At 41.8% G+C, this 22,517-nt stretch overlaps 2 protein-coding genes and 1 non-coding gene across 3 annotated transcripts; all 3 read right to left on the bottom strand.

The window, feature by feature from the left end:
- Positions 1–1,695: 1,695 nt before the first annotated feature.
- psma3 (proteasome 20S subunit alpha 3) lies at positions 1,696–13,317 on the bottom strand. The gene is made up of 11 exons (XM_026152570.2): positions 13,061–13,317; positions 12,101–12,183; positions 11,774–11,897; positions 10,584–10,685; positions 8,356–8,429; positions 4,113–4,185; positions 3,961–4,026; positions 3,012–3,058; positions 2,672–2,739; positions 2,267–2,331; positions 1,696–1,871 (listed from the first exon to the last, which is right to left on the bottom strand). Exons 1-11 carry the CDS (start codon positions 13,079–13,081, stop codon positions 1,827–1,829), a joined length of 768 nt encoding a protein of 255 aa, XP_026008355.1. The 5' UTR covers positions 13,082–13,317; the 3' UTR covers positions 1,696–1,826.
- LOC113012785 (small nucleolar RNA SNORD53/SNORD92) lies at positions 2,486–2,565 on the bottom strand. Its single transcript, XR_003270750.1, has one exon. It is a non-coding gene; the product is annotated as a small nucleolar RNA SNORD53/SNORD92 (small nucleolar RNA).
- A 1,705-nt stretch (positions 13,318–15,022) lies between the features above and the next one.
- Positions 15,023–22,517, bottom strand: snx6 (sorting nexin 6). Its single transcript, XM_026152284.2, has 14 exons — positions 22,413–22,517; positions 22,218–22,268; positions 20,152–20,256; positions 19,941–20,051; positions 18,608–18,729; positions 18,393–18,516; positions 18,106–18,201; positions 17,912–18,017; positions 17,656–17,731; positions 17,464–17,503; positions 17,286–17,372; positions 17,043–17,202; positions 16,865–16,950; positions 15,023–16,664 (listed from the first exon to the last, which is right to left on the bottom strand). Exons 1-14 carry the CDS (start codon positions 22,416–22,418, stop codon positions 16,611–16,613), a joined length of 1,224 nt encoding a protein of 407 aa, XP_026008069.1. The 5' UTR covers positions 22,419–22,517; the 3' UTR covers positions 15,023–16,610.

Below are 22,517 nucleotides of genomic sequence, written 5' to 3'. Positions count from 1 at the left end.
GACGTACTTACGTGCCCTGTTGTTATATGCAGTGTTTTCACATGTACGCGGAAATCAAAGAGGCCGTCTCCTGCCCCTTCCTAATTCGCTGGCAACTCATGACTTGAGAACATACAGTGCACACTTTATTAAATGTGATTTGGTTCGCTGTATGAACCACGCTCTACAGCTTTACCGGATAGATGAGCTGCAAAGACAAAACGGTAGGCGTTTGTTTGGCGTACCGACGCCACAGGAAGACAGCACGATCATGTCGTGGTGGTCACAGAGAAAGTGACGCTGTCATAGGTCCAACTACACCAAATCATAGGCCACCAAACAACAAACACGCATAAATACGAAACAGTTTGATATTATTTATTGTTAAAAACACCCCAAACACATTAAAACATCTCATTTGACCTGCTAATCGTATTTTGCATTAATTTTTCATTAGTTTAGAAAGTGAAATCTTTTTGTTCAAAATGACCTCACTTTGTGATGGAGGTCTGGTATAAACAGTAGCGGTTTTAGATACGTGCGACACGGGCGGTTGCCCGGGGCGGCATCACGGGCCTCGGCAAAAAAAAAATGCTCGTACTCATGCTGCCCCGACGTCAGCCAGCGCATACTGGGAATGGCACAGGCACCGATCGGTTTTCTATCGCCCATTTGCTGGGAGTAAGGGCGCCCTCCGTTTGCGGCACAGAGAGGAGAGGGCGGGGCGGCGGGGGATTCTCTGGCTGGAGCAGCAGCTAATAACCAACTCGCAAAATAAAACAAAATAAAAACAAAACAACAAACACGAAAACACCAGACATCATGATACAGACTTTATAACCTAACTTTATAATTTGCACCGATGTTTTTTCGAAATTCTGTACACGAAAAGTGAGCGCGAGAGCCCTCGGTGCACCTGCTCGCTGCTGAAGTCAAAGTAAACTTTATTGTCATCTCCGCTACAGACAGTCCAGTATGTAGAGAGACGACGAGGCTGCAGTTACAGCAGTGCAAGTAAACCAACAATATATATAAGAAGAGTAAGAAAATAAATATAGTTTAGGACCAGGAGTAAAGGATCAATAACAATTTAAAATTTACAGTTTGATGATTTAAAGTCTCACATAAGACGTCGAAAGGGGAGGGGCCAGCTGCTTCCAAATAGAGCACATTTCATTTATAATGTTGTAAATCCAAGTCCATTATGTATTCATGATTTGAATCCTGGGTTGTGTGAAATCCCAGAAATGCGCCTTAGACAAAGAGAATCTGTGAACTAAGGTCTGTTAGGTTAAAGTTGTGGTGATCCTTGGGTTGAGGGATTTCTAGAGGGAGTGTTCGCCCAGGGCGCCAAACAGGCTAGGACCGCCACTGTGTATAAACCTACTATAAAACCACTAGTTAGTAGTATTCATGTGGTTGGAGCTCTGCATGCAAACAAGTTTGTTTTCCATTGTTGTTGTGTTTATTTAACCAATCAGCTGACTGAAACACTGAAAACTGTTTGTTCCGCAGCAAAAAAGTATATTTGAAAGGTGGAATTAAAGTTTCAGTGCTTTTGAGATTGTTTGGATAAAATACTTTGACAAAGATCAGTTTTTAGTTTAAACAGTTTCTCATCCCTAATGTTTTTTTGCACATTGTACAAACCTCTGGGTTCTCTCCAAGTCACAACAGATTTATAATCACTGTTTATCAACACTCTCCCAAAAAAAGTAGTGTGAACTTTCATTCAACTTTTATTTTTAAAGCTGAAATTCAAACCAAATACAAGACAACAGATGTGAAAGTTTATGAACTATAAAACCAACAAAAGAAACAGATGCGCCCGTCAGCAGAGGATGAGTTTACATGTTGTCTTCATCCGAGTCGTCCTCTTCTTCCAGAGAATCCTGAAACACAAAAAGCAGTCACCTGAATGCACTGCCCACCACATGAAGTAGAACGACTATGGAAATACGTTCTCTACTCAAGGCAGACACCAATATCAAAGTCGTAAAAATGAAGGCTGGTTCCAAGAGTCGACCCTTACACATTCACACGTTATTAGGTACAAGCTCACGGCGTGTCTCTACCTCCGTCCAAAAAACTGTTTTGGTCTGTACTGTTAGATGTTCACAATGGTTAAAATGAAGCCCTCCACAGTCTGACATCTAATATCTGCTGTGAGATCCAGCCGTCCGAGACGTTTGTGGCCAGACGCCAACGGGTGACATCAGAGCAGCGTCACAGTGGTCACATCTGTTTGTGTTGGATCGTCTATCTGCTACAAAGGATTTTCACCCACCTTGGCATATTTTTCTGCTTCCTCTCTGACATCTTTGGGTACCAACTCGTGTCGTCCATTTGTGACTGTAAGAGAACACATGTCACCATGGCAACCACAGCACTAATGAAGAATTACTTGGAGTCTTTTTCCAGCTTGTCTTAAAGCTCAACATTATTCTGCATGTTATGCTTCTTTATTTGTCTCATTAGCTTAATGAGGCCGCGTGCAGCTCATGGATTGGTCAGACAGCCAAGAGGCAGTGACATCACAGGAACTCAGTCCAGTGAGCGAAACCTTCTGGATTGTCATCATCCCTACATGATGAAGGCGTCAGCTGACATCACTGTTAAATCTAGAAGCTTCACACTAAAAGTAGAGACAGACAAACGAGTGGACAAGAAGCAGAGCACTGATGGTTCTTACCTTCTCCAACCCAGCTGAGCTCCAGCTCAAAAGCCTTATCCTTAACCTCATCGTGAACAATGTAGATTCTGCAAACATCAAAATACAACACACTTTAGGAAGACAGGTACACCACGTGTGCAATGTACTTTAGACTTGCACTTTACACAGTTCACTTGCAATTTTTCTGCACTACAGGACATGGGAGTTTCAGTTCCCCTTTTCTGCACACGCACACACACACGCACACACACACACACACACACACACACGCACACACACACACACACACACACACCTCTCTTACAGGTGACACAGTTCAGCAGTTCAGAAAAAATGAGTTTGGAAGTTGCTCACTCACATTTTGGCGACCTCTTTAACCAGTTCTCTGCATGTCATGTCCTTCATCTGAGACACACACAGAGGGAACAAGCAAAGATAGTATCAGACACACTGATCTGGATTAGGAAACTAATTCATTAACTATTAATCTGATTTTTTCTTTTACAACACAAATGTCCCAGAAATATCAGAAACCCCTAACCCTAACCCTACTGAAAATGTTTTTTTAACTAAACGTGTAAAAATGCCTTTAAACATTCCTAAAATGTCAGTGACGTATGTGCAGAGAATGTTTTACATTTTAAAAGAAAAAATAAGCAATCAAAATATGCAGATCTCAGAATTGTAAAGAAAAGGTTGAAAATAGACATTTCTTTAATAATTATGTTGGAAAATGTGTCCAAAAAAAAGATGCCAGAAAAACTTTTTTCTTTCTTTTTTTTAAATATACTGGTGGTGCCAGTGCTGCGCTTCAGCTCCCAGTAGATGCAGCTATGGAAGAAATGTGAAAATCCCAGGTGATTTCAGAAAAGCTGACCTCTGACCTTGCAGTGACAGTCACCGGGATTCAAACCTGTTTGAGATTTTGTTTGGCGTTCTCACCCTGACCTTGAGCTCGAGGTCACTCGACACATACCTCAACAGCCTTTTACGGCTGCGGTTAAAAAGGTCAATATCAAAATCACATCTTGAAACTACTCGAAACTGTTTTTACGTGAACCTCAAACATTATTAAATTGAACCTTTTGACTTTGTTTTAACCTGAGTCACAGTTGAGGTCAGGATCAGCTGCTTTACAGACACTGACGCCACCAGCTCACATGTGTTAAGGTGACACGTCTTCATTATCTTATTAAAGATTTGTTAGTGCGAAAGCTAAAGTCGTGGTTATTTGACAGATGAAGAACTGGATCTAGAATAAGAGTGCAAACAGAAAACTCATGTGAATGTTGCAGGTTCAGACTCACCTGCAGTTTTTCAATCTCAGTCTTGGCAGCTTGTTTTGCCTTTCCGATGGCACATCCCCAGTAACCCTGCACACAAACACACACACAGTGTTGTTACTGCTGCTTTAACCAACCTGGGTTCCCACCATATACAGATGTGAGAGCAAACTCACGTATGAGATGCCGGACGGGTCGACCATGTAGAGCTGGGAACCGTCGTCTTTGTCGTATGAGCCAAGGATGAAACTGAAAGAGCAACAACCAGAACACACTCATGAAGGCATCGATTTATTACTGTGCTCCTAGAGTGAAGGAGGGACCGTGATTAATAATAATACTAATAAATAAGAAAAACTACAACATTTCATTTATTATGTTCCTGTACCTACAACTTCCTGTCCACTTCATTCAAACTCAAATTCAAGAGGTGACCTGAGATTTTTTTATTTTTTTTAATGTCAGAAAGTCTTTTCTTTTGGTTGGCTGATGTTTACAACAACGACAAAAATACCTCCCACATAAAACATGAATCCTTTATACATTTTGGGGTAACCCTGTGATTACCCTAACTGCATTAGAGTTTTTAAAATGGATATTTTGTTGCTTTAACCATTACAATGTGAACATCCACATATTCAAGAGAAGGCATCTCAATCGAACATACATCCAAACGTAGGTAAGACACCAGAACAACTGGGACCAGGGCTCTCAAAGTCGTGGCCCCGGGGCCACTTGCAGCCTGTATATTGACGTGAAGAAATCGAACACAGTTTGTCCCTTGAAGTGACAAACTGTGTTAGATTTGTTTGTTGTTGTGTGCAATGTTAAAATGTTAATGACAGAGTCGCACACTAACGTGTACACTTATGTCTGCACTTTGATTCTGTTACAGACAAACACAATGACAGCAGAGGTGCTGCCACGTGTCTGTCCAGAAGGAGACGACCAATCATTTAAGTTTGAGACCCCCGACTTAGATGAATAAACACCAAAGGAAAAAATAAGAAAATCCATTTCTGGAGCAAGTTGTGTTTAAATGACCTCCAACTGTTTGATAAAGGCTTGTGTGTCAACTATATGCTGCTCCGCCTATATGCTGCTCCGCCTATATGCTGCTCCGCCTATATGCTGCTCCGCCTATATGCTGCTCCGCCTATATGCTGCTCCGCCTATATGCTTCCTCACCCTGATGGCCTGGAGAAATTCTCTCGACTCTCAAAGATGCACTTAAGAATGAGAGAATCCTTCACATGAGGAAAACATACATTTCCACAAGGAGAGGCTCTCTCTGTCACAATCCTCGTCTTTTATTGACATGCACATCCACACAGGTAACCAACTAACTGTACGCAGCACAACACTAACATGACAACACTGATTGTTTACTCTGAACACAACACTGAGCTGTGGTCCTGAACACATCATGACTTTGATCTTTGACAATGAAAGGAACACAGAGCTGAACAATTACAACTTTGAATCTGTCAGGCCTAAATAAGTTTTTCCATTTAGCACATGAAAGTTGTGTATTTGTGGGCGTGTCCCTGAGTTTAAGGTAAATACAGCAAAGGGAGGCTGTGTCCCAATTCAGGGTCTGCACGCTTGAAGTACGCATTTTGAGTGCGATTACGTCACCGCCACACGACGACGGCTGTCCCAATTCAAAGTGTACTTCAAATGCGCCGTCGATTTCCCCAAATATCAAGCGTGGTCCGGTGCACGCTTCGTGGTCCCATATATCCCACAATTCATAGCGCGGCGGTGGGTGTGGATAATTTTGCCGCAAAATACGGCAGAAGCAGAGCGGCCAAAGAGTGAACTGTCAAAAGTAAGTACTGAATATGATGTCACTTATTTATGTGCGAATGTTTACTAATGAGGAACATTAAAACATTACTGTTGGCCACATGTCGGCAAAGTTATGTGACATTAGTGATGTTTGTACTTTCAGCGTTAACTTGGTTTTAAAGCCTTTAAATATACGCCGTTCAATAGTCGACCTTAATCTTACAGAGAATCTGATGATTTTGTGGATAATTAAAGTCAGTCATATATCCACAAACACAACAAGCTGAAAGTCAGTGATGCTGCTCGGTTTGCAGTCCTGAATATCACGGCACAAGCAGGATCCACTGCACTGTTAATGTGAGCTGTGTTATATTGCTGCCTCTGTTCGGTGGTGTCGAGCCAAACGGACTTTAACGTGTGTTTGAACGAGCTGACGGTTCACTCGTTAAGCTGAAAGAAAGATGCTTTAATCACAGCAGTCACACATGTGTCCACTGCACCATCTGGAACTCTTCTTGTTTACACTCGTAATAACACAAACACTAAATCCTGCTTCTCTGGTGCTGTTGTGTAGCAGTGTGTACACCTGAGACTGTCACCTGTCTGTCTGTCCTGCACTCTCTCTCTGTTTCTTTCTCTCTGATTGTGGAATAAAAGTATGAACATGTGTTTATAAGTTACACTTGTGTTTGAATCCTGCAGCTTATCACACATTTGATTTCCATGTGTGACGACTGCAAGTGTCCAGAGTGAGGACAGACTGAGGGACCCACTGCTGCACATCGTCTGTGAGGCTTTGCACCCCTGATGATCCACCAGGACAAACTCAGCAGTGTGTGAGGAAGAGGAGGAGGAAGAGCCAGCAGCAGCTGACAGATGGAGAGAATAGACAGACTGTTCCCTGTTTGTGAAGGACTGCTAGGAAAGTTTAACATAACTGTCTGTGCTGAATCAGTCTTATTAGGTAATGTTCAAATAATGTGATCATCCCAGTGTTTCCAGTGTGGGAGAAAGTACTCAGAGTACTCAGGGCCTTCAAGTTACACACTATGAAAGGCAGCAACAAGTTTAATGTTCAGAAACCTAAAGTCTGTATCAGCAGCAGGATGGAGCTAAAATAAATGTTGGTTTCAGTTCTATGAAGCTTTGAGTATTTTGGATCAGTAGCTGCTGTGTGTGTTGCATCATATTGCTGTAACTGTTTATATGCTTTATATATTCTGAGCTAAGTTGATCTATAGTGTTACATCATATTCTATAAGGATGTTATGTGTTTGTAGACTTTCTGCCCAGTTTGACCCATTTAGCAGAAGTCAGCCTGTTTAAGGCTCTGATGTCTATTCTGTGTGACTTACAGCAGTTATGACATGGTCTGATTTTCTCACCCAATAAAGGAATATTTCATATATCAGTCGACTCTTCATTCTATCAGAAACAGTTATCACAGCTCGTACATTTGCTTTATACACATATATGTAAGCAATGAGCCAAATTTAGTAATGCCAACATATTAGACAAACAATATTTGCCTCTTATATATAACACATCTGTATACACACTGTCACAGATACTTGTCTTTGAGTGAAGATCTAAGGTGATAGAAAATATAAATAAATGCAACTTGAGTCTTTGACACAGAGTTCAAGCTCACTGCTGTGATATATAAATAATGACAATCTGACAATACATATAATATTGGCCATATTATATTTACATTACCACAGTGAGATGACTTTAGTCTCATGAACAACATCAGCTAATTGTTATTTACTAGCTCATCTTGAAATGACTGTTCAGCACAGAAATGAAGCCCAACAATCATGTTTTACAGTCTCGTGGTCTCAGCCTCAGACACTCAACTAATCACAGTGATGTCATGACCAACAAAACATTTTTCTCCTTCATTTCTGTCACACAAAGCTGTATGAAACGTTTCCAGCTGTTAGTATCATGGTTGCTAGGCAACCTGAACAGCGCGACGAAGGCTAGTCCCATTTCACAAGCCTCTCACTTCTGCACTTCTCGTACTTACGGTATAGTACGCACCGTACGTAGTGCGCCGCGTACTTCAAGCGTGCAGACCCTGAATTGGGACACAGCCGGAGTCTGACAGTCAACAGGAAGTGATATCACAGAAGTTCTCCCCCCCCCTCCCCCACCGGGTACGTACCTCAGTCAGTCATCGCTGTGATGTGTGTAGTACATTTGGATCATTTTCAAAATAATACATATGATAATTATTATTATAATATTTGTACAATACTTTATGTCACCTGAGCTGTAAATGAAGTTTGACTGATGACGGCTCTAACATTAGAAGGATCCAATATGAAAAGGAGCATCAGCGGTCTTTTCTAGTAAGAGGGTTTAATCAGGAGCCGTAGGATGACAGCAAAGCTCAGGAGCGAGTCGCGACATAAATGGTACCAAGCTCAACTTTAATGCTATCTGATGTGATTGCGTGAATGAGGAGACTGAAGCGTCTTTTAGACAAAATGACTCCGGCTCAACACGAAGGAGGAGTCAGACAGAAGCTCAGGGTTTATTTGAAAACGCTGAAGGAATAGAAAACGTGACGGCAGCTCTGCTTCATGTTTTCATAATGTTAACATAATTACTGAAACTCACCTGCAGCCAAACGGCCTCACAGCGCTGTACAACGTATAGGCATGGACATACATGGCCACTCTGTCTGAGAGGTGCTGCAAGGAGAGGAAATACTATTAGATTAAAACCATTCAGATCCCCCTTCTGTGGCCCCAGACACAAACAAGCACATGGTATTTGCTAAAATGATTTTATATGATCGATCAACTAATTGACCAGCTGTTTTAGACGAGAGGCATTATAAGAAATCCTGCTACTATACTAAGAACAAATGATACCATGTATGCAAAGGCAAAGTCCCTAATAGCAGCTTAAAAAGGAGGAAGTTAGACTTGTAGCACATTTGAATGGGTTCCTTCGTCTCACACACGTTCACTGGGTGAAAATACCTCGTTGATGCCAAAAGGTCATTTCAACCAAGCTACATTCAACTACAGCAGATGAGTTAAAGCAGCACAAGCCCACACCAGATGCCACTCCTGTCAGCTACGGACAGGAAGCTGGGGCTCCAATCAAATCAAAGTGGCTCACCTTATTAGCCAATAGGAGGGAAGTGTTGCCTGGTGAAGTGTGAACATATGTTTCACTTTAATTTATGCTTCTCTCATGTGCGCGCTTATTACTTGCTGTGATTCGATGCCTCAACACTGATTTCCTAGCTCAGCTGATCAGTAGCTATTAGGGGACAAAACTGTTTTTGCCCAACTGCAAAGTCCATGTCCTTGACAACAATCTGGAGGCAGAGCATTTATAAGTTTGATTCTGTGTTTCCTCAGGTGGTTGCTATAATACAGAACAAGAACATTAGAATACAGAAGAACTGACAAAGACTTTTTAAGCTTCCAGGGACGGCCGTTTAACCCTTTAAGACCTACCATAGAACCAAGTCCGCCAGAGCTTATATTATATTTTTACATGCTGTGGAGCCATTTTTGGGAGCATTTCAAGTTGCTATACAGCAATACAACCATTACAGCCCAGATTTTAACAATATGTCTGCATTAGGTGCATAGTAATTACATAAATTGCAAAAAAGTGCAATAAACTACAAAAAAATTGAAAATCGTTTTTGATTTTTTAACATATATTTCTAGTTAGAGAAATTTAAGAGACTTATCCCTCAAAACTGTAAATACAAAAAAGTTGCACAAAATAGTTTCCCACCACAGGAAATTTATTTTGAGTGTCTTCATAGTTTTATTTTTGAAATACACCAATTTTTATATACTGCAGGAAAAACGAAAATAAATATTATACTGCAAATTTGCAAAAAAGCAGCATATGCATCAAAATAAACTATTTCCAGCAGTGCAATATGAGTCCTAAGCATCCCAGAAACGACACAGAAAGTCATAAAGTCAAAGATAACTTTTAAAAAGAGCAGTATAGGCCCTGAGGCCCTGATCGCAAAAAAGACTACATTTCCGCGAAAATGACGTCACTTCCGGTTTCGGCCAGGTAATGGCGGAAATGCAAAAGTTCGCGCTGACGTCTATTCCAACGTAGGAAGTGTTTTGAACAGCTGATCAGACCGGCAAAGCGTGTTTCTGGAATATTATGTTTTTGTTCCTGCAAGTGCTTTTTATGCAGTTTTTGCAAAGCTTTATGTGGAAGGAAACCGTGACCGAGGACAAGCTGATGGCACAATATGTAAGTACAACTCCTCCGGTTTCATATGCAAAAAAAATTTTTGCGCTAGCTTACGTGGTTGCAGTGCTACTGGGATTTAAAAATAGTTACGTATAACAGAGCGTGCCCGCTCCGATCGGCTCTAAAGGGTTAACACATCGATCCATGGAAAATACACTGTTCCTCCAAGCATCCATGCTAGTAACATAGCTGCATGTCACATGATACAGCAGAGGAGCAGTTTTTAACTTTTTTCTTGTACAACCTGGAGTTTCAGACATTTGGCTGCAGAGCCACATGTGACTCTTTGCCCATCTTCAGTGGCTCCCTGTGGCTTTACCAAAATAACTAGACAAATATGAATACGGCTTATTGTGTAACATTTGAAATGTTTATCCATCGCTGTTGTGACCTTTTACATTTTCTTACTTTCAAACTGAATAAGCTACGATTCCAAAGATCCTGTTTTATTAGTAACATATAATTACTGTTTATTTTACAGCTGGAATTTCATGAATAACACTTTATTTTACTATTATTATAATGACAATACAAAATTAAAATACCCGATCATAGAGAAAAAAATGGTAACAAAAGACAACAGGAAGCTGATGCGTTACCTTCAGGGGAATGTCGTGTCCATAGTTTGATCTGAAGTTAGAAGCTTCTTCTCTGGCAACTTCAGCGAGTGAGCGAGCATCAGCTAATAGGCCAGCTACTGCCTGTTGAGAGAGAAGCTTTACTTACACATATTCATGTCACAATAAGTCTGTGAACACACAAAATAAAATGTTTCACAAACAGAACGTGGTGACCATTTCAGAAAGTGATATCCTGCAATTTCCAGGTACAAACATCTCAAACAATTTCCAGGTACAAACATCCGCAGCTCACCGGTGAGCTGCGGATGTAGCGGGCCAGAAGAAACAGCGTTTCGGTCTCATCGAAAGCTTCAGTATGTTCAGCATCTTCAACATCCAAGAGATCATTTGGATCGCAGACTGGAGCAGCTACGGATCGAACCACCTTCAGATTAGTAGATGACCTGCTCCACCTCCTGAGCTCCTGCTACACCATTTATCCATCTATCACAACTGGTCCAAGGAAGTTGGACCAGTTGTGATAGAGCGAGCTATTGTAGCTCAAACTGCAGAAACAGTTCATGCTGGTTCTGATACATGCTGAGCACATCCCCTGCTCAAAGTGCCGGCCATGGGCATGTGAGCATCAGAACCGGACCACGGTTCTTTTACACCACGTGGCTGGCTGGGATAGTCTGCATGGTTTCCCTGGGAACACCTGGCACAAGCATACACTACAGGAAAAAGGGAAGCTGGCAGAGGCAGTGTGACGCTTTGGGCGAACTTTGGGTCCTACCCTCTACAGCACCTTTTCCACTACTAACTACTCAAATCAACTCACCATGGCTTGCCACGATTCAGATCAACGGGTTTTCCATTACAATCAATTACCACCTAATGTGCATGGTCGTTGTCATAGCAACGCATGTCCCGTGATATAATTAACGCTACAACGAAGGTTGATATCGAGGCAAGAATATAGCTGCTGCTCGCTCACACAGCAAAAACCATCAAGCTGGTGCTGCAGACACCAAGTTAGCCAAGACAGCTGACAGCTTATCACTTTGTGTCAAAGGTTGTCTTTTTAGTCTGGTCTATGAGGCAATGTCGCTTTTGACACTATCCAAAAAAAAGATGAGCATGAAGACAGTTTTCTTTGCGCACCGATGCACACATTTATGTAGCACACTGAATAGACCTGAAATGTTTTTGACGGCTTGTGTGGTTACCATGCCAATGTGTCTGTCGATGTTAAAGATGCGTTTGTTGGAGCCCTCCTCGTACAGTTTAGACAGGACTAGCTTCTCCACCCCGAACACCACCCCATCCTTACAGCGGATTCCAATGGCTGTGCTGAACATCACAACATGGAGACATACTTGAAAATTTGATCATGACATGTCTGGAAACTATTCAGAATTATTAGCACCATTAGCACTCTGGGTTAGGAAGTCAGTTGGTTATCAACACTGTAGAAAAACAATTTTTTCTTCATATTTACCCACCACATCACATTCAGCGGGGTCTGGTTTTAGTTTAAAAACATAGAGACTGACCTGCTGTTCTCTACAGCCTTCATGGCATACTCCACCTGAAACACTCGACCATCTGGAGAGAAGGTTGAGGCCGACAGGTCATACTGCAAGACAAAACAGAAATAGCAGCTTCCAATATTAAACTAACTACTGATATTAGTAGCTGGAAAGGACAGGTATATAATCAAACTCACACTTTCATGTGGCCTTAAAGTTTTAATTAATTAAAAAAGAGGGATGACTGACTTGTAGTCTAAAATCATTTGCCCAACTGCCAAAACATGTGCAAAATATATTCAGGGACTGTATACCTGAACCCTCTGAGGAATACACCCAGACTTAGCTTGGTGTGTTGGTAGAATTCAGGAAACTAAAGTATATTTCATTCTTTGTGTGAACTGGACTACTTATATTCACTTTCACCTCAGGTGCACCAAACACCTCATTGGTACCCTGTTATCTGACAGTAGCAAGGTAAATGTTTATGTTTTTAAAAAGATAAAGTTTTTTGGTTTTTTTTAGAAAGCCTTTGTTAAATAAAATGAACCCCAGTGATAAAAAGTTACTCTTTTCATAGAGAGAATTTAGCTGGCACGCAATTCTGAGTCATTCTGAATCCAGTTTGATGGAGGCTAACATCTAAACACATAAATATCGTGAATTCCTGTAATTACAGTGATAAAACGGATAATTAACGCCACAGTAGAAAGCTTTTTTAATTCTTATAAATTGTTAAATTGACAAAAAAATCCTGAATCGGGACTAAATTAAACTACTTTCAATTTCAGTTTAGCTTCTGTTAGCAGGCCTCATTGTGACTCAGCAGGCTAACACTCTAGCTAGCTGCAGACTGAACTGAATGAACATAATTTGAACTATAAAAGCACAATATTTTCCGGCAAACAGGACTAAAGACAGACTGATAAACGTACGAGTGTACGTAAGTTAAAGCTTCTTCTCAAAAAGTACTGAAACACTCACCCCAGTCCCGATAGAGCTCATTTTAATACCGACTGTAAATTCTATGCATAGGTCCCATAAAGCGCTCTCAAACCACTCTTCCGGTGCCTCCTCACGCGTTTCACACAAACTTCCGGTGACAGCCTTTTACAATAAAAGCTTAAGTTACATTAAATATAGTTTTTAAAGCACCACGGTTAGGTGTATTTAAAAAATAAATGTCTGACAGATGATAGCTAGATATGGCATGGCGCTGTAGTGAATCATAGACTCAAGATGAAATAGTGAAAATAAATAAGTAAGCATTTCTGGAGGATTTTAAATACATTTAAGTAAATTGTACGTGGTTTTAAATATTTTTTTTAGCAAAAGATTATCTTATATTACAACAAACTCAGATGAAGATTTTTATTTACCATCTAATCTTTGTAAACCATAAGATAAGATAAGATGCTGTGAAGGGGATTTTCTTATTCAAAGAAACAACTCTACAATCATCCATCCATTCATTCTAGTCTTCTCTGGTCTTTTTTTTAAAAATCCTTTTTAAGAATTGTTTGGGAATTTGCCCATTCCTAAAGTTCTTTCTATCGCTCTGATAAGTTTCTTTTGGTTTTTGTCAACCAAATCTCTTTGACTTTGGACCTCATATTAAGAGTTTCAGTGAAAAATTATCAAATGCAAGTTCAGCAGTTGGACTAAATTCCAAGTCTGTATTTTTCGGCTTGTATTGGGCTGAAGCAATAACAGCTGAGTTCATGTAACACTGATTTCTATGACAAGCTGGTGCAGTCTACATGTGGTTTGTGGACTTGGAGAAGGCATTCGACCGTGTCCCTCGGAGTGTCCTGTGGGAGGTGCTTCGGGAGTATGGGGCGGTAACCCTATCCTGGGCAGGGTGAACTATTCCCTTTTTGTTCTACTGATAGGGCTCTTTTGAATTACTTTTTGTCTGGTCCCTCACCAGGCAAGATAGACCCTGGTGGATTTTGATTGTTTGAGCCGGGGTTTTTAGGTGCCTGCTCTCAAAAGCAGTAAATTGTTTTATTTGACTGGATCATTATTTTCATTAAGTTGAAGCTCCAAGAATTTAATTTGTTTTTATAAAATTTCAGTTTGATTTTTGTAACAGGCTTTAAATCTTATGCTGGCACTAGCTTGGCCAATATTCAGACTAGACATTTGTTTTCGTTTCAACATATCTGAAAAATTCAGCATCTGCCATGATTAGTACCTCTGTTCTGCCTTTCAGTCCAGGTTTCTCCAGTAGGATTTCTTGATATCGACCACTTCATCTATCTGACGACATGTACAGGAGGATGCACTGGTGCGCCTGTACATGTCGTGCAGGGACCTGTCCTTCCGTATTGCTTCCTCTTCTTGCTCCCCTCTTTCCTGGGTTTCTGCTGCCTGAGATGTTCACCTACAGTAATAGGTCAATGCAGTAATCTGATGTATTCATTGGTCTGCTTCATGGATTCTGGCCACCTTCCGTTCACTTAGCGTAAGGGTGCTGGATTTGGGTTGAAACCCTCCAAGCACGGTAAGGAGCCTTCTTGTCTTGATGTGAGTGACTTCTATCGCCTCCTTTTGCCAGCTTATTCTCCCAGCAGGGTACCTGACGATCGGCAGGGTGCAGATGATTGCTCAGATCTTGTTCTTCCCATTAAGACGTGTCTGACTTCCAGAAATCCTACCAGTGACTGGACAAAGCTGGACTGAAAGACAGGCCAGAGACACTGATCATGGCAGCACAGGATCCATACCGGCTGGGGTCTGCCACACCAGGTAAGACGACAGGTGCAGGGTGTGCAAAGGTACCTCTCAGACAATCCAGCAGGAGGGTGCAAGACGGGCATACATGGAACGCCATAAACGTGAGCATAGAAGTCCCGAGGTCAAAATGGGACACGCCCTATTTATTCCGTTTATATTATGATGGATACAAATATGTCTAACCAATAAAAACAAATTGTTCAGAGATTATTTGTAAGAAAACTGTAAAGTTTTATTGAGTCTCAGTACGATCAGGGTGGATTACAGACCTGCTGAAGTTTAAACAACTAAAATGTTGTGAATTTCATAATCATCTTTTATTATTTTTGTTTCCTTCTTGAATCAGCAGAAGCAGCTTTGGTCACACAAGATTGAAAAACATTCGTATACAGTTCATTAAAAAATAGGGATAAGAACAGAAACTGTTTTCATTTGGTGACTTAACTTTTTCTTTTCAATGACCCATGAGGAGCCACCGATCAGCGTTAAGGCAAACAGAAGCTCCGCTTTCGATTAGAGTGACAAACGTCTGATAAGTGAACAAAGAATCTACAATGAGTGATGAAGATCGTTAGCGTTCATTAGTCAACTAATACAAACATGTACAAGTTTGTGTTTGTTTTTTCTATAGTGAATTTACACTTTAACAGGAACAGAGAACTGGACTCAAAACGCCGTCACACAGCAGTAGCAGCGCCACAGGAAGTCGATACACATTAAGATCCCCCCTGGACACACAAGCGCCACCAAAATAAACAGAACCGAAGAGGCAGAAAATGCAAAACAACAGGTGAGGCCATGTGTGGCACAAAAATAAAACAGCACACACACACTTGTCTTTTACTGACTACTTTTGTCTGTTTTTGAGTCTTTAAACTTTCAAAGTCAAAACATGAATCTTGTTTCCAGGTTCGTTAAAACACTGATAGAAGTTCAATGAACAGCTACTAACCAGACACTGTGGTCGACTGAGGGTTTTTTAGAGCACAAAAAATTAAAACCCCCACACTAATAGGAGTGCAATGCATCACAATAGAAGCCAACAGTAATACAGTTCGATACAATCAGCAACTGTCTGATTTTTCCTTCTCTGGTTAAAGCAGTAAGCTTGTTGAGCTAAAGTTATGCTGCCGTGCACTAAATAAGACTCAAAAACGACAGAAGCGGCCTTGAGATGGAGGTTGGTCACCAGCAGAGACAAACTTGGACCCGTGAGTACAGATGCAGCAGACCGGGTCAGTATCCCCTCCTAGGAGTCACATTCACTTGTTTCTCTTTTGACCTAAAATCTTTATTTACGTTTTGAAAAGGTGACAATTTTAGACTGAATCTGGTTTATTTAACTTCACAAATTTACAAAAAGTACAGAATGTCCAATCATATCCAGTTATAGCAGAATCAGACTGAAACCACAGAAACAGCTAATTTATTAGGACCTCTGAGGGAGCAGTCTTACTCTGCTGGTTATGGTGGCTCAGTAGGGCCAGTACAGGCGCTGCAAATCAGGCAAAAGAACAGTAGGACCAATACTTATGCTGCTTGAGAAAGAGGAAGATGATGAACAGGACTCAGGGCATTAAACAAAAACAAAAAAAAGACTGTCTTGTTAGTGATGATGACAACAGACTTCCTGTCTTTTTTATTTCAGACTCTTTCTATTTGTCTCCAGGTCCAGTTATCTTGGCGTCGGTTTTCTGTCCTTGCAGGTTTCACCCATGTGACGGGATTGTCCAGCTGGAAATGGGCGGGACAGAAGCCAGGGGGCATCCAGCTGGATGTATGCAGTATCAAACAGTTAAGTGTTTCCTTTCAGGATGCCCAGACAGCCCTGCAGCAGCTGGAGGTTCCCCTGCAGGTGAGACACGGTAATAGGTAAATGGACTGGTTCTTATGAAGTGCTTAATACTACAAGGATGCAGACTGGAGAGGCCAGCCAACCTTTCAATTAAGAAGGCAGCCTGCTCCTCTCCTACACTACATAATGAGATCAGACACTCCTGAACAGCTGAAATGCTCTTTTAACGGCTGGTTTCTCTGTATACTCAGTACCTTGGCGTGTTTGAGCTCAAGCTCGGCCAGCTCCACCAGGTTCTTCCTGAAGGCTGCCACTCGCCTTGTCTTAAAGTCTATGAGCTCTGTTTGGAGAAGAATGCACTGTGAAAGCAGACCGCACACACATCCAACACTCCTTCACCTGTACGCTGACATAGGAAGAACAAAAAATGACCTTGCTTGGCAGACTCTGAGATTTTCTCAAACTTGTGGCAGCAAAGCTGCTGACTGGTCTCAGCCTGCAGAACATCTCTGTTTTTGGCCCGAGCCTTATCTAGAGCCTTGTTAGCGTTCTCATAGTCGACCAAAGCCCGACTCCTCCGGTACAAGAGATCCTGCGAGGGGAGACATCATCACATAAACTGCAATATTTAACAACGCCAGTTTTTTAACTGGTGACTTCAACTGTCAATCAGACCTTTGCAGCCTGTGACTCCCTCAAATAATATTTCAGCAGGTCGGCCAGCTTCAGGTCTTCATCTGCTGCAATGCGAGCTTCAATTTTCTGTTTAAAAAACCCCCCAAACATGGTCCCAACATTAGAGTTACTGGGGTAATAAGATAACAAGGCAAACTCCAAATTTGATCAGACATACCCGAGTTTTCTCGAACAACTCTGACACTTTGAGGAAGAACCTTAAGGAAGAAAAAGGGAACAAAAGAACAAGACAGATGTGATGCAGGTATGTTTACAACCTGGCTCTGCTCAGGACCAAATACAAGTGTTAGCAAAAATCATCACATGAAGGCAGCTCCAGGTCAAGTTCAAAGACAACATTTGTTCATACTTGCAGAGGTCTGTGGAGTCCTGTGTTCCTAATGTGTAGAGAGATGAGGCAATTCTGTTGATGTCATCAGCAGCATCTAAACAGAAAAGAAATACGTGGACATCAGCGTCACACAGTTTTCCTTTATATAAAACTCCAAGTCTCTGTTCAATGAATTACTCGAGACTCTAACACAAGCCCTGAACCTGACCTTTCAGCTCATGCCACAGACACAAACATCACTTACAAAAGAAAAACGGATTTAAAAGATTCTTACTTTTGTGTGACCGGATCATTCTGTCAGACTTGGCTGAAGCATCCTTGACTCTGTTGTGATATTCCAACAGAAACGTCTTCTCGTGCTCAAAGAAATCATCCACATCCTACAGGCGCAAAAACAGCAACTATCAATAAAGAGAAAACATGGAAACCACATTTGATTGAGGTGGAAACTAGTTCCTGGGTCTTCACCTTGACTCCAGCCACCAAGACACCATCTGCCGACTTCACCACATTTTTAAAGAAATCTTCCAGTTTCTCCTTCTTGTTCTTCCCTCGTACACTCAGCTTTTGGCAACAAGACATGAAAAAGAAAAGAAAGATGAACAACACAGAGTTAGCAGGTATAGAACACCTCCGTTTTCTGTCGACCTGCTTGTTATTCCTAGGAGCACCACGAGGTCCTGTGCTGACTGACGACTGGCTCTTCGAGCTGCTCAGAAATCCTAAAAATGAAATGAATCCGGTGTGATACTTACATCCTGGTTATACTCCAGGAAGACATGGAAATTGAGGTCTTTCCTGAGCACAGGATGAGCCGCCACACGACATAAGAAGACCTCATGCATGGCTACGGTTTTCTTAAAGATGGCAAGGTACTCTCTGTGCAACAACACAAAAAGGGGCGATGTGGTGATTAATCCAGCACGTCAAACAACTATGGGGACAACAACTGCTGTCTGTGCTCACTCACGCCTCGAGCTCCTGCTTCATCTTTGTGAACTCCTCTTTAGTCATGGATCCCTCGCCCTCGCCCAGCTTCTGCAGCTTCTCTCTGGATGCATCAAAGTCTGGTCTTGGAGGTGCTGGGGGGATCTGCAACAACAACACGCGTACGGCTCTACACTGAAGCCAGCTCACACTCTTTCTGGCCTCTGATGCAGGTTTGATAACTCGGTTGCACGTGCCTGTCTGCTCTTTTGCTAGTGGTGATGTAAGCTGGTCCATCAGTTTCCAGATACTGAAATATGTCGTTCAGATACTTGTACAGGCAGATGTTAAATCTGTCACTGTCAGATAACTAAATTTAACAGAATTTGGCAGGTTAAGACTAGGAACCCTCTTACTAACGTCCTGGGCCTTTTCTCTTTTGCTCTGCCTACAAATAGAAACCTTTCTTGGGTAAGAACTATTGTGCGTCTTGCCTGTGTCTGTTTACTTGTTCTTTTCAAACTTGAGCCTCATTTATTTATATTCTGATAGAAATATTGGAAGCAAGCAGAGCGATTCGAACACGTGGAAACAGAAATTAAAATATAATAAATAAGAAAAAAAACAGCCTGTGCAATTCAACAAGCTTGGTATGACGGCCTTTATTCAACACAGCCTGGAATGTCTTAGGCAAACGTTCCTTCCTTTAAGTAGCCGTCAGGAATAGCTCTCTGGGCAACTTGAAGGCATTCCTGTTCTTTTCTGGATGTTTCTGTTTCGCTGTATGTCCAGATGCTGCCACACTGCTTCAATTATTTCAGCAATACTCAGCAATCCTCCTTTTCTGACAATATTGTATTTTATTCTGTTGTATATATATTTATTCTATTGTGTGCAGTATCTTATTCATATTCTTATTATCTAATCCTACTACAGTATGTTTTTTCTTAACTTTGCACTGTAACAAAACTAATTTCCCACATGTGGGACTAATAAAGGTTATCTTAGCTTGTCTTATCTTAATTTGAAAGTCCAGGCTCTGGAAGTGCCAGCCTATAAGTGAGTGTGTTTCAGTGTGTGTGTCTCTGTTTCTGTGTAATTGTGGTGCCTTTTTATACTTGAATGCTCGATAGAGGTTAAGGTCAAGTGGCTTGACCATAAAAACCCCAAAACACAAGAACCTCCCCCAAAAGAGTGTGTGTGTGTGTGTGTGTGTGTGTAATGGCTCAAGACTAAAGCTGTCTTTCTACATCTCATTAATGAGACACAGGATAAAACGTGGGCTTATTTAAAGTGACGACTTAGCTTAACGTTATTCTACGTCTTAGAATGGTGACTATGGGTGAAGTGAAGTCCTCTGTGCATGCTGCTCTTACGATGTATCCTGCGTATTCTTCATTTTCCACAAAGGAGTCATGCAGCCAGATGAACTCTTCATGCTGTCGGACCACCGAGAACTCGTTCTGCTTAAAGTTGGGAAGCGTGCTCTGTGCAAAAAGGAAGCACATCAGCAGTGTGCAGGTTCAGGTCTGTTACGTGTTATCGAAGTTCAGGTCTGTCAGCGTATCTGACAGCAGTCAGTCTCACCTTGGTGTGAACGGTAAATTTGACCTTGTCTCGCTCACTCAGGGCATCAGAGATGTCAACCTGCAGCATGGCGTCTGTTTGAAGGTCCACGTTGACTGCACGTGGCTGCAGGAGGACAGAGACCGTGTGTCCAACAACGCAGTGAGCAGTACAGACACACAACGAAAGCCAGCTGTCAGTTACAGTGTACTCTTCACCTACATCGTACTGTGTCACAGTACAGAACTTTGTTTGTTCAGAAGTTAGTTCTACTGATTACTTTGCATGCATATGCCATGGTCTCAGCACACAGCTGGAGCAGAGAGGATCTACCTACCAGATGTTTGAAAAGTAGTCTCACCCAAAAGGGGCAAGAGCTAAAACCAATGAACCGAGGCGCAGCATCGAGGCCCAGTTTAAAGTAAAGAAACGGAATCACTAAAGAAAAACAACAACAACTATGCAGCGTGAAAAAGAGGCCTCATATGGAGAAGGAACAAAAAATACAGCTGTGTCGCCATCCCAGTTCAACAAACGTCCTGGGACACTGCATTAAAGAACATGTAACTGCACATCCATCCGATCGTGTGCTATTGGACTGACACCTCAATTTCACTTGGCAACAATAAATGAATGACATAATTAGACAGTGACAAGTATCACACACTCGAGCTACAAAAACTACAGCACACACCTTTCTGACAGGTGTGACAGCTGCCACGGTTTTAACAAGGACCACAAGTACACAGCTATAACACCAGTGTCTTAATAATATATCTCTGTTCTATTTCTTATCCACAAACCAGAATGTAGGTCTGAGACACTTGGATCTCCTGACTGTGTGAACCTTACTGCCCTCACAGAACAGCTACATCATAAATATACTGAAGGGGCTCAGATGGGAGTAAATTCACAACTTTTCTTGCTTTTTGTTTGTTCTTGTACAACAGAAATCGTCTGTTGACTGAGGCCAGGTTCAAGACTCATTTTACTTTGTCCCATCTTTCAGAGGGGATCCTGAATTTCCTCTTTCTAAAGTCCATAAAGCACAACATACTGAAAAGCCTGCATGCACACCATGTTCTTAGGAATAAATCTATAAATCAAGCTGTGACTGATACATGAATCAGACACTTCTGTAAAAGACTTCTATAATATCATTTAGTGTATGTAACTGTATACATGTGCTTCAGAGTAAAACAACCTGTAAAAATTATTTTCCAGCTTTACTAAACGATATTACCATAAAACCACAGCTCTTTACTCAACAAGCAGCAACAATAAACCTCTGGATGTGTATTTTGGACATCTGGGTACTTTCAGCTCTGTACACACGTCAGGATGAAAGAAAAGATGGAACACAAAGCACCTAAATTATTTACAAGATAATATTTAGATTCGGGGGACAGCAGTGGTAGTTCAACCTGAACCACAAGCAAAGTGCTCGGTTACCAAGTCAGGTCAAGAGCACTGAGTAAACTATATTTAAGGTTGACTTTGGGGTTTTGTTTGTCCATCTGTCTGGATTTTAGATTGCTGGTTCCTGTGATGATGAAAGCCGTGTCGTGTTTCCTAGAATTACAGAAACATGGACACCTTTATCCAACATTGTGGAATTTTGGACTGAATTGCCCTCGTCGAGCTTCGTTGAGAATAACAGGGATTATCCAATTAGAATCGGAGCAGCGTTTCAGTCATGTGACAGCTGATGGTAAAACAGCAGCGCTAGCAGCACGTACCATCAACATGAACTTCACTAAGTCAGTGGTTCGTTAGCTGCCATTTAAACTTTCACTGTAACCGTTAGCCTCGTTAGCTCTCGGTTAAGCCCAAAGACTGCAGCCGGGTCATCATCTGTACTCGCGGGCTTGGAGAACCAGTCTGACCACAGCTGACAGGCTAACTGCCCATTAGCAATAAGCTAAAGTTAGCCTGGACAGCTAACTTCCCTAGAAAAATGAGCGAGCTAATGCTACCCAGCTGATTTAGCTGAATCAAACACAGAAGAGCGTCAAACTCCAACACACAGGCACACAGGTGAAAAGACACAAGGTGAACAAACAGACAGGCAGACGGACAGCACTCACTCCCCGGTCCTCCTCGGAGAGGAAGTCGGGTCCGTCGTCCAACCCTTCCTGCTGCGAAGACAAAGAGCACAGGGTTGTTTGTTTAGTTGCACACCGACCGTAACACAAACGCAAACACAACACAACAGCCGGTGGAACCTCTCGAGCTCACCGAGCAGACAACACAAGAAAAACAGAAGAGACAGAGAAACCTACCATCATGGCTGCAAATGGGTGGAGACAGGAAGTGGAGTGACGTCAGAACAGTCAGGCGTCGTCGGGCGGATTTCATGAATTTAATTCAAAACAAAATACCTGTAA

The sequence above is a fragment of the Astatotilapia calliptera genome, chromosome 19 (assembly GCF_964374335.1).
Source record: "Astatotilapia calliptera chromosome 19, fAstCal68.1, whole genome shotgun sequence".
NCBI classification, from domain to species: domain Eukaryota; kingdom Metazoa; phylum Chordata; class Actinopteri; order Cichliformes; family Cichlidae; genus Astatotilapia; species Astatotilapia calliptera.
This window is presented reverse-complemented; position numbering and strand designations above follow the sequence as displayed.